The 12204-nt window shown below is 45.5% G+C and overlaps 1 protein-coding gene across 1 annotated transcript in view; it reads left to right on the top strand.

Annotated features, from left to right (window-relative positions):
• The window catches only part of COL27A1 (collagen type XXVII alpha 1 chain), a 152333-nt gene that overhangs the window by 35536 nt on the left and 104593 nt on the right, over positions 1-12204 (top strand). Inside the window, exons 8-12 of the mRNA XM_074891182.1 lie at positions 1049-1093; positions 1994-2047; positions 4423-4467; positions 6850-6903; positions 8143-8187. Coding sequence (XP_074747283.1) covers positions 1049-1093; positions 1994-2047; positions 4423-4467; positions 6850-6903; positions 8143-8187 — 243 coding nt within the window. The remainder of the gene's footprint in view (positions 1-1048; positions 1094-1993; positions 2048-4422; positions 4468-6849; positions 6904-8142; positions 8188-12204) is intronic.

Here is a 12204-nt window from a genome sequence, read left to right on the forward strand (position 1 = left end):
CTGTAACTGAATTTAATCTTCTAATCTGCTCTGACTCCACTTGATGGAAATGAGTTTGTTTTAAATAGCTGAAGCAAGATAATAAAGAAGAGAGGAAAAAAAAAATCTGAAGTGCCTGTCACTTGCAGAATTTACTCAGTGTTTGAAGAGAGCTCTAGGTAAATCCTGGAGAAAGCAAACTCTCTTAAAACACACACTGACCAGTCTGCAGTTGAACAGGCTACCTTTGTCCTGTTGCAGTGTCTGCATCTTAAAAAAAAAAAAAAAAAAAAAAACACCAAAAAACACTGGAAAACTGAAGCAGGTTTATGAAAGACCTGCAAGAATGATTTGAAGCCTGCAACACTTGCCAGCCAGCAAACTGGATTAAGAAATTCATTCTAATTAATTCAGCAGAGAGAGAGCAGGTTAAGAGACAGCCTGCTCACCGTTTTAGGCTGCTCCTAACGAAGGACTCTGGACCTCGTCACGCCTTGTAATAGGTTAGAAAAGCTGGAATCCAGACAAATTCAGGCTAGAAACAAAACTGAATTTTCCCATGACAGTAAGTGGTTATTTTGGTGTTTCCTATGGTAATTCAAGTTCTAAAGCGAAAGTGAGTGCTCTGAAATGCGAGTGACTCATGTTGTGTAGTCCCCCAACTTGCCCAAAGCCAACATTTCACCCTACAAGCCTGTGGTTTCCTAAGGATTAAGGATAGCTTTACTAAAGGTGTAGATTACAAATAGACAGATACGAGTGTAGACACTAGTCTAAGCCTGTTCATGGAGCAAATCCTGCTTGAGTAACCAGCAGGCCAGACCCCAGCGGGCGCAGGCCCCTGGCATCACACCGCGTTGCAGCAGCGTCTGGGGACGTCGGCAGGGTTTGGGTTATGCAAGCGCAAAGCAGCACGTTAAAAGTTTGTGTGATTGTGTGGTGCTATCCCATATCTAAAAACCTACTTCTCCTCAGAACTTTACTCCCACCTGCAAAAAGAAATTCAAACCAAACCCAGATTTTTAATTTTTTTTTCTTCTTATTCATCTCCTCCATCCTATTTCAACAGGGATATAAAGGCTACCCTGGACCACCAGGTCACCCTGGAGACCAGGTGAGTCTTCCCACTTTCCAACACTGAATCTTTAAAGAGAGATGGATTTGCTGACTGATGCTCGTTTGGATCCTGTACAGCCTGCTCAGTGTGGACAGCCAGCTCCTTCCAGGGGCAGCTCGGTACGCGCAGGGGATGCGCAGTGAACTCCCCTGCTGCCAGCAGCTGGGCACATACACTGACCGAGCATCAGCAGGTTGGTGGGAGGACACTGCCTTGGAGTTTCTAAATTTAATTTCTAATTTTTATTGCTCAACCACGTTAAGTTTACATGGTGGAAGAAATACCAGCTTACCCTACTCCCCTTTTATTTTTCCTTTTACATTCATTTCACCTGGAGTTTACTACCCACGTCATATTAAGTACTAACATGTAATTCCTCTCCCAAAGCCCATTCCCCCACTCCCCTTTTCTCCCCCCTCTTTATTTGCTTAAGTCTGATGTTTGCAGTTCAGAAAAAAAAAGGCAATGAATAGCAGGCCCTGTTAGCAATGATGTTAAAGGATATTATACATGAATCCATTTAGTTTTGAAGAATTTTGGCAGTGCTTCCCCACCAGTAAAACGGTTCCATATGCCAGATATAGATGCAGCCTTACACCTTCTCTTAGCCTCCTTGTTTCAAACTATCTACTGCTTTCACTGCAGATGGAGGGAGAAGGAGAAATAGCAACACTTGCTTAATGCATGGATCCTATTGACTTGGCTTCTGAGTGTTTTCCCCCCTCATTAATTTATTCCACAGTCTACCTTTAATATTTTCTTCCTCTCTATAAATTTGCATCAGGTTAATCCATCCCACCCTCCTTTCCCCCCAGCTCAAAGAATGAAGCAGCTAAAAGGCTTCCCAAGTGTGACATTCACCTTACCTTCTGTGCCTTTTCTTTTTTCTTTCCAAAGGGCGAACGAGGACCAGATGGAAGTCCAGGTGCCAAAGGTTATCCTGGCAGGCAGGTGCAGTAAAATCTCATCGTGCTGTGCACAGACTAGGGATTTGGGTGTGCAGGTAGCTGAATATATGCCCCGCTAAATATATGCCCCACTAAGGACGGTGCAGACCTCTAGAATATGTCTGGATATTTTCCTTCTTCCTTCCCTAAGATGCTGTGTCAATGGCACAGTTTTTCAGCTCTGGGGGACACTAAGGTTGTTAGAAAGTATTTTATGCCTATGATAGATAAAACCTATATTTCTATAGCAAAATCTGACAAATTATTGCTTCAGTATAACAACAGGGGAAAAAAAACCAACAAAACGGCAGAGCAGAGAAACATACCTGCAAGCTGCTGACCATCCACTTACAGGCGCATTTTGTATCTAAAGTAGAACAGGTTAGAAACCTGGGGCAGAAAAAGGTGTATTACCAAAAGAAAAGAATTAGATAAACTCTCACTAGTAAAATTCACTAGCCTAATCGTATAGATACATACATATAAAGTTATACATGGACCGTAAATATATATAAAAATCATATTTGCTGCTGCAAAAAGGATGATGAAAGTAAACCAAGTCTTTGTTTTCATTCTGAAAAAAATGCACAAAGACAACTTTAGGATTTAAGGAGTGTGCAAAGGAAAATGGATCAAGATTGGACACTTTATTGTTTTACTGATGTGATGCTGAGTAGTAGGAAGAAAACTAAGAGGAAGAATTTGTAAAACCCTAAATGGTATCTGTTGGGGGGCAGAAGACCTGGCCCTGTGACATTTTACAGTGAGATGAATTTGTCATGGTTTTCTAAAATGGACACATTAATGTTGGAGTCCACCACGTTTAGTTTTAAGTACATAGCTAAGAGGCTAGACAGATGTCAAAGATCCCAAGCAGTCTGTCAGGGGTCTTTCAGACTTGTCATGAGTTCGTATGTGAGTTTTTACCCAGATGTGCAGGTTATTGGACTAAATGTGAACTGGATGTCCAGAAGAAATCTGCATCCCCCTGCCTCAGACTATCGAGAACGCACGATCCATTTTAAATTGAAAATTAAGTTGTTACCTTGCTTAACACGCTGGAGAGTGCTGATGGTGGAACTGGATGAGAGCTTTATGCACCTGACTAAATGCTCCATTCATAGTCTGAAAGGCTCTTAGAGATTTGCATGCCAAAGAATCTCCTAGGTGTGAATGTGTGTTAGCTGACTAATACGAGGAGGTCCAAGCTATATTGGACATACAAGGTTAACGAATGCTGTTTAGCAGTTCACAGCAGTGTTCTGCCCATCAGATAAGCAGGGTGAAATCTTTGCGCTTGACATAGGAAGAACAAAAGCGCTTTCTTAAAATGTGGTTTGGGTCAGGAAAGTGACTTTTTTTTAAGGCAGCTTTTTTCAGCATATCTGAACAGTGTGTGTATCCAGCATCAGAGCTGTTTACTTTACTGAGATTTTACTACTTGTTACTCCTGTCAGCTGTGCTGGCTCTGCAGCGCTATGGGAGAGAGAGCTTGGCTCTGTTTTAATTTGCGCATCATAGGCAGAATTGTTAACTTCACCCCGATGGCTGAAATCTTTGGCAATGATGCATGAGCCAGGAAAGAGCACAACCTGACTTTCAGATCCCAGGCTGAGTGTGCAGTGCTGCCAGCTAAAGAAAATATGGACTTAGCCCTTTTTTTTTTCTTGCTTCCAAAAAAGCCCAACAACATTTGGAACTAGAAAAAATTGACCTAGAAACTTGCTAGAAGACAATAAACATGAAAAATCGTTATGCATTTTTACAGGGTTCTTTTTCGCAGTACTTTTAAGCGAGCTGCAAGAGGCTTAGAAGTGGTACGGGGAATGTATTTTCAGTTCTTTCCACAGCTGTGGATGCTGCAAAGGGTTAGAGGTGTTGCAGTACCTGCACTGCTAAGTGACTTTCTAGGCTGTAGAAATTAGAGAGGCTTTCTCACTGCATCAGGGCCCGCCTGTGTTCCCTAAACAGGTATTGAAATACATTTGTCTTTGCTATGCATGTGTTCAGTTAGGCAGGAAAATGAATCAAGAGCTGTTGGGTACAGAGCATCACTGTACATCACATCTGAAGTGTAACGCAACCTCTGTGCACCCTGCTGCATTAGCCTTTTTGGTCTTTATGATCAGAAATCGCTACTTCAGCCCCGGGGAAGGCTCACTATGTGCAGCAGTCTCAGGTTCTGCAGAGTCCCAGCTCCCCAACAATGGGAGATTTGTTATTTGTATCATTTTGTCCTTTTTTCTCCTTTGTTGATACGCCTTGGACTCGGCACTGAAAGCAGAACCACGCAGGGACGGTGCTGGGGATTTGGCACTGCTCGTTAGGTTAAGTTAAAGCCTGTCCACATTTGTCTTTGTTTTTTCCCTTCTGTTCTAGGGTTTACCTGGCCCCATAGGGGAAGCTGGTCCAAAAGGCAGTCGGGTAAGCAGCCTTTCATTTGTCTTTTTACTTGTTTTTACCAAAGGTTTCTCAAGAAACTTTATGCTTAATTTTGCAATCCTGACTCTAGTTGCTTTAATTTGTTGGATTCAGGGGATTTGAATTGCACACCGCTTGTTTATTGCAGCACTGCTAATTTTTTTCGAATTAAATGTGGAATGTACCAAGATCAAAGTTCACTAATAGCGCTGATGATACGAAGTCAACCCCTTCAGAGCTCACATTGCAGGGGAGGAAAGAATGGCATACAAATTCCTACCAAAGTCTGAACTTTCTGCAAGCCCCATCTCCCAAAGGCCTCTTTAGTTTCAATAAGTGTGGTTCAGCGGTCTTTGACCATGCTGAATATGGGCTCTTTTGGGTATAGACCTGGGTTTGGGAGTGATTTATATCATTATGCAGAACAGCAAGCCAGCATCTTGAAGCCATGTGCAAATACAAACATTAGTATCTCTGTCCTGCCTGGTTTTGCTCACCAAATTAAATTGCTGGGGGTTCATTCTCACTGCAAAAGACATTTATTTTTTTTTTTTACCAGCTAAGGCTCTCGTTAATCACATTTTGTTCTTTTCCTGCAATTATAAATTCACAGTGAGCTTCAAAGCCAATAAAATCCCCTATTCCTCTAACATGTGATACTTTCTCTGTATGCAGTAAATTCAACCAGCTGGATTTCATCACTAGGAAAACTGCAAGGAATAAACAAATGCTGACCCTGTAGCTAGCTGTATTCCTGCACTGGGAAGGGAGATGGCATGTTCAATGGCCTGCAGGAGAGAGGAAGATCTGAGCTTGCACAGCTTGCTCACCTTACTTCTGCAAGTGATGAAGTTTTCCCTGGTGCATCTGTTTAACTGGCCTAACCATGACTTCGTGCAATTATGATGTGGTAGATGTGCAGAATGTAGGACTTGAAAGTTATTTCCCACTTTAGACTCCTGAGTACTGAGGACTGCAATATTTATAGCTACCTAAGAAAGCCATTCCTCAGTTCAACTGCAGTTAATCAGAACTGGGTACTAAAGGGAGATCCCTGCGTTTTGTGGATTGAGGGAGCCAACTGTGGACTCTTCTCTATCCCCCACCTCTATTTTCTTCTTCTGCAGGAAGCAGTTCAGGAGTTACATGGTTCATCTTGGGGTGCAGGAGGCAAAGGCGGACAGCACTGTTTTAATGTAGCCCTATTTCCCAGCTAGGTATTGTCCCCGAAGGAAGCGCAACCTAAAGGGAGCGATGGACTGGTGAAAAAGTTTGGTGGGGTTGACAGTAAGAGGTTTAGTGATGATGGAGAAAGAAAGATGAGAGAAAATCAGTGTTAACACTTGGCTCTTATAACAGTGAGGTGCCGCTGAGGGGGCTCCCTGCTGAAATTCACTTCCTCTTGATTCTGCATGTTTGGCACAAATTAGTCCTTTGCAAAGGACCAGCACACAAGGTAACTTTGTACTAACTGCAGAGCAAAGAGGATTAAACACAAGGCTTCAATTGTTGAAGGGGAAGGGAAATGTAGCATTTTATGTAGCTTGTCTTGTCTGAGCAGGATCCCAAGGCCATAGAGAAACATCCCATACTTGAAAACGCAACGCCCGCTGATGAGTGTGAAAGGAGCCGGGTTTATGTGAAACACGGTGCAAAGGAGGCTTCTTTACAGTTGGGTGTCAGAGGATCCGTATGTATGTACAAGTTGAGCCCTATACACCGAACCAAAGAGCCTGAACTAGCACGCTCAGCCTCTCCCTGCCTAGGTGCTTGAGTTGACAAAGGGTTTGCAAAAGGTCTTGGTGGTGCAACGGAGTTTGCAGGGAAAGACTTTAGGCAGAACCATTATCAGTTTGCTCCTCTTGCAACAGGGTGGTCGGCAGCCTTGCATGCCAGGAATAGGTGGTGTTTGCATGAGAAGGGGCTGCAGTGTGCAACCACCACGTGACATAAACAGAAAGAGCTTGGTACAACAGGACGTTTTCACAACGTAGTTGGGAATGAGTGTGAAAGACAGGGAGAGACCCCTTGGAGAGATGACAGGAGGTGTAGGCGTGTGGATTACTTTTGCTATCACTCTTGCTAACCTTGAACCAAGCTCTGTTTCCCTCAGGTACACATAGAGCCAGCCCAGGTAAGGTTTCTTCTTGCTGGCCTCTTCCTGCCCGGAGTCCTCATGATCCCTGGTGTGAGGGTATGTGCCCTTGGACTACATCGTGGAAGCCAGCACCATGCAGTCCATGGGCATATACACTTGCCTCAAGGTTTATTTCATCACGACTGCCATTGACCAACGCTGGAGGACACACTGCTGTTCAGGAACAACAGACTGACTGGTTGCTAATGGAGAAATGTATTTGACTACTTGTTTCCTCTTTTCTTTAGGGATATATTGGTCTCCCAGGATTGTTTGGGCTACCAGGGGCTGATGGAGAACGAGTGAGTATTTTGTGAAGAAAACCTTGGTGTGTTGCTTGAATACAGTTCTTCAGAGCCTGTTGTAGACTTCTCTCTCCCTTGTTCCTGAGGAAAGAGGCAAGCATGCCTAATGTTTAACCGTGCCTTCTTTAGCCTGTTTCTACCCTTGCATGAAGACCTCTGTCCCTGTATGTTGCTGACATTCAGCTCAGGAAAACCTAGGCTTCAGACAGGGTCATCAGACCTCACTGTTGAGTAGAGAGGAGTTGTTCTCTGTTTTCCTTCACTTAAAAACCTGCCTTCCTCCTCACCCTTACTAATTCATCTTAGTGGAATGGGTCAGGGGGGAGAATGTACATGGAAATTTCCTGCTCCCACAGGAGTGGCATCCCAGCCACAGTGTCCCAGCATTTTGGGTGTCCAACTGGAGATGTCTGGAAAGAGCCTGGCTCTTGGAAGGAACAGTGCCTGGGTCTTTCTGACAATGACATTCCTTCCAGTCGCATCGAGTTGGGCAGTCAAGATCGGGGCCTGTGGACGGGCAGCTGTGACTGCTGTTCCCATGTGTCCTCACTTCCCCCCATCCTTTTCATTGTGCTTTCTCCAAACCCACCTGTTCAGAGCTTTGCAGGACCTCGCTTGCTTTTTTGCTCTTATCCCCCGCATCCCCCCCACCTGCCTGATCCTCTACCCATCCAAGGATCCCCTCTTCCCACTTCAAGAGCTCCTAAGGAAGGTCACTGTAAGATGAAGACTGCTTTATTCCAGCTTTTTCTCCCTCAAATGCAAGCTCCAGAAACCAGAGAGGCCCCAGGAGCATGTGGGAATGAGTGTGTGTGTGCCTGCCTGGAAGGGGACTACCCTGTGCTCTAGAGTCGCTGATTTAATGCTTGTATAACTAAATAAGAAACATAAACAGAAGTTCTCCAGCGAGTGCCTTGGCGGTGGCCTTCATTCGGTTCCAGACCAGTAGCTTAATGACTGCTCCTGCTAAGCACAGCTTCAGCCTGTTGCCCTGGGTGTGGATGCTGCCTGCATGTGTCCTCAGGGAAGGCCGTAGTTAGTGGGTGAAGGTTAATTGTCTTCTGCTCTCGCAGCTGACTGCAAGTAGCTGACATTTTGATTCCCGAACAATGCTGCAGTCATTAGCCTGTTTTGCATTCCCCTTTCTCTTCTAGTGTTGTTTTGTATTGTTGGTTGGCTGTTTGCTTTCTCAACCAGACCTTTTTTTTTTTTTTTCTCTGTGTGTTTTCCTTGCAGGGGATCCCTGGAGTTCCTGGGAAGAGGGGCAAGATGGGTAGGCCGGTAAAGTTTTTCCTCGTCTATTATGCAGACCTTGTTGAATGAACCTGGAAACAAAACATCTGGCTTTTGGCTGTGTCCCTTCATATCTTCTGATGGGAACTAAATGGGGAGATCAAACGAACCTTTTCATTTCTCTCTTCTCAAGCAGGAAGAAAATTGAAGATACAGATATTGTTCTCTTCCTTTCTTCCATGCTCTGCCCACTTCACAGGCATTTTTGTTCTTTTTCGCACCATCTCCATGCTCCCTGGGATTTTACACTTCTCAGATTCTCTTCTGCAACATCTTCCCCTCTGTCCTCACTCTGGCCAGCCTCTTCCCTGAATGCCCTTCTTAACTCCCCACCACGATTGCAGCATCCCAGATGTCTGTGCTCGCACTGTTCCATCTGCTGCTCTGTGCTCCCACCAGTCCCATCACGTTTGCCTCTTTTTGCTGTGATTTTCTCTAACTCTTGTACCATCCTGGTTTGTATAATGCAAGAGCACTTTTGTATAAAAACCTTCTTGTCCTCGATGGTGGTTAAAGCAGTAACAGATCAGATGAAGACCTGTTTGAGGAGCAAGGAGAGCAGGTAGATTTGAGAGCTTGGCCAGGAGGAAGAGGTGTTTGCAGGTAGGGCTGAACACAAGGTGGAAACTGTAAGAGCTGCATAGAAGGGGGTTTGTGCTGACTGTATCAAAAAGCAAATTAAAAGCAGGTGGGAGAAGTACTGAAATGAGTAGAGGAAACAGGGAAAGGACAGAAAGGAAAGCCTTTCCCACATCAGCCTTCTTCCAAGCAATTCTGCGTGCTTCCTTTAGCGAAATGTGTAAAGATTTTTGCTCCAGGATTCAACAGAGAGATCAGGCACGTTTGTGCTCTGGTGTGTCTCCTTGCCTTTGCACCTTGTCCTTCATGTTAGGCTGAGTTTCTCTCAATCTCCTGACATCATTGCACTCACAGGCTTCTTGTAAAATATCCACTCACCCACACATGGAAAAACCCAGTGCTTTCCCCTTGTCACCCTTGCATGCGAATGCGTGCTTCCCAGGAGTCCCACGCCATGCAAGCATCCCGACAGTGCCACACTCATCCCGGCTGGCTGTTCTTCTCTCCCTGGGATGGGGGGAGGCTGAGCAGATTTTTGGGGGGGAGTAGTGGAAATCTGTACCAGATCTTACAGTTTTGTAAGCCACTGGTTGCACCAGAAACCTCTGTGATGAATAATTGCAGAGAGTCAGTCGATGTAACGATGACTCATTGACCAGAGTAAAACAAACAAAGCAACTGTCGTTAGGTACAGGGTTTTTGCTCTCTGCCTTGTTTCTGCACAGAGCATGCTGGAGGCTCAAAGCGTTCCAGCTGTTGTTTGGCTAGCATTTGTAATCTTCCAGGCAAGAGTTTTTGTCTGTCGGTCAATGTTACAAACAAGGGGCTCCCCTGAGATCAGCGGGGAATCTCTCAACCACGGAGGCATTTAGGCTGGGATCTAGAGAAGGGATTAAACGGCTGCGCATGAGCACCTTTGTTCTACTCGGCTCTTTCAGAAGGTTTTGGCTCCATCCCTGTTTCATGATATCAAGTTTAATAAGAAATCTTGAATGGACCGATGCTGAGGATTTGTACTTCCGAGCGTGAACAAAAAGATTAAGTGACATCCAGAGTTATTCAGGAAGTCACCGGGAGAATGGAAAGTAGGAACCAGCTGACCTGGTTCCCTTCCCAACACTTATCTCCTGGCCTGTGCTGTCTCCCAGCTGGTTTGCAGTGTTAGTGAGCCTGCTGTGATTTTTCTGGTCTCTCGCATCCCCGCACTGCTCGGTTTGCTGGCGCAGCTACCGTTCCTGTTCTATTTCAGTGTTGTCATTGCAATGGAGAGGTCTTGGAAGCCCTTATTAGCTGCCATCCAAAGCTGGTAAATGCTCTGGAGAGTAGGGAGGGAGTTGGTATCAAATATATTTCTCTGCCTAGTTTTGTTTGAGGTGAGAGAAGGCAGCAGATTAAGTGCTCGGCAGAGGAGGAGCTGGGGGCTGGGGGAGTTTGCATGTGACACCGTGGGCCTCTGAGAATGATGTAAGAGGGAATGATTAAAATAGAAGAACTGGACATGAGTCAGATCTTGAAACCCTTCCAGGGAAGTTAAGTTTTGCAGAGCTGTGAGGGACATGGTGAATCTGTCGTGGAAACAGCTGACTCCCCCTCCCGCTCTGCTCTCCCTGCAGCGCATCAGCAATGTAGGAGGCGAGCGCATTTCTAACGTATGGGCCCTGGCGAACTCTTGAGCAAGGAGAGGGTTGGGGGTGGGCTAGGGGGAGAATTACGATTAAAGTACAATGCACTAGGGAGACTGAAATAACATGAGTCTGTACGTCTCCGGATCTGCTGCCTGTTTTAGAGGTAGGCTGGAGGCCTGGAGCTGAAGCGGCTGGTTGCTTAAACTCAGTCTTGCCAATGCAGTGGCTGAAAAGAATGGCTTTTTATGGTGCTTTTGTAGATTTTTATGGTGTTCAGTTTAGCAGCTGGCAAAAAAAAAAAAAAAAGATAAAAAAAGGTCCCATTGCTGTGAGGGCAGCAGGGCTGTGCTCCGCACTGTGCTGGGGGAAGGAATGAGAGAAGCTGTTGTTATGCTCTATCTTGGCATGCATGAGCAACATATCAGTCCTAGTTCATCTTTAGAAAGGAGATGTGCTGTCACTGAAGGAGGTAACCCACAGGAAGAGGAGATACAGCTAGTCATCATTCAAGAAGCACAAAGCTGAAAGCAATATGATTTTCTTATGCTGTGGGAGCTACAATCAGAAGTGTCTGCACTGCAGATTATATTGAACTTCAAAGAGTGTAATATCTTCAGAAGTTCTCAAGCCCTGTTAGAGAAAGAGACTTAAAGGTGAAATTTCAGGAAATGTATCCAAAGAGCTTTGAGCAATTTTTTTGTCCATCTTTGTACTGATGTGTGCTTGTACCTCTTTTTTCATGTAGAGTATCTATGCTGCACCAGCTGTCCTATCTTATGCCTGATTTTTGCTTACAATATGTTTTATTAGTAGTATTATTTTAAAAGAAATAGAAAGGAAGGAGCAAAGTTTAGTTCCAAGACATACTTAGTAATTCTTGGGTTTGTCTGAGGTCTATTCACAGTTTAGCCAAACACAGCTGAGGTTTCCTTATATTTTTCTGAGAACCTGTCGGTGCTGCTGGTCCCGTGCCTGGAGCTCAGCTGAACACTCGGAGCCTTACCATGTCAGGTACCATGCAACCACCTCATGAAAGAAAAGCCCTGACCCAAAGGGTCCATCAGTTTGGATTACAAAACAGCACAGGATCAGACCATCCCCAGGGCTGGAGCATGAGCAAGTCGTTAATACCACAAACAGGCATTTTGGCTGCCCTACCTGTACAGATGTGCTCATTGTTACTGTTCTTTCTTTTGTCCTGCTATAGCTCATGTTTGTGAGCGACACGCAGCAGTGTCCCACCAGCTGGTGGGTGCCGTGATGGGAGTCCCTGCCCACCTGCTGACCTCAGGCAAGGGAGGCAAACACCTCCTGACAGCACCGGCCCTGCCGTCAGGCTTTGCACAGTCTTTGGCAAGCGCCGATGTGTTGCTGAAGCGCTGCTCTGAGGAGATAGCTTGACAGGTGGAGCAGACCATGTCAGCAGCAGGCACAAAGGGAGGGTTTGTGCTCAGGATGTGTGGCCGGGAAGGCTGACACCTCGACCTGTAAGGATGGCTGGAGCCTGACAAGGCAAGGTGGGGAGAACCTGCATTGCTTGGTGACTGCACAGGAGGAGGAAGAGGATGTGGGACCTGGTTTCTCCCCATGGCATGCAACTTCAGAAAGCTGTTTGGCTGTTCTTGGCTGTGTGCAGAACAGGGATAACACCCTCAGCTCTCCTTTGAGCTCAGTAGCTGAAACTGAGCATGTAAACACCAAGGATTACTGCTCAGATGTCAAGGAAGAGGTGCTGTAAAGTGGCACGTGGATTTTTAGTATTAGGGATCAGCACATAGGTGAGTCCAGAAGTCTCCCTTCC

This window comes from Strix uralensis, chromosome 21, assembly GCF_047716275.1.
Source record: "Strix uralensis isolate ZFMK-TIS-50842 chromosome 21, bStrUra1, whole genome shotgun sequence".
NCBI lineage: Eukaryota > Metazoa > Chordata > Aves > Strigiformes > Strigidae > Strix > Strix uralensis.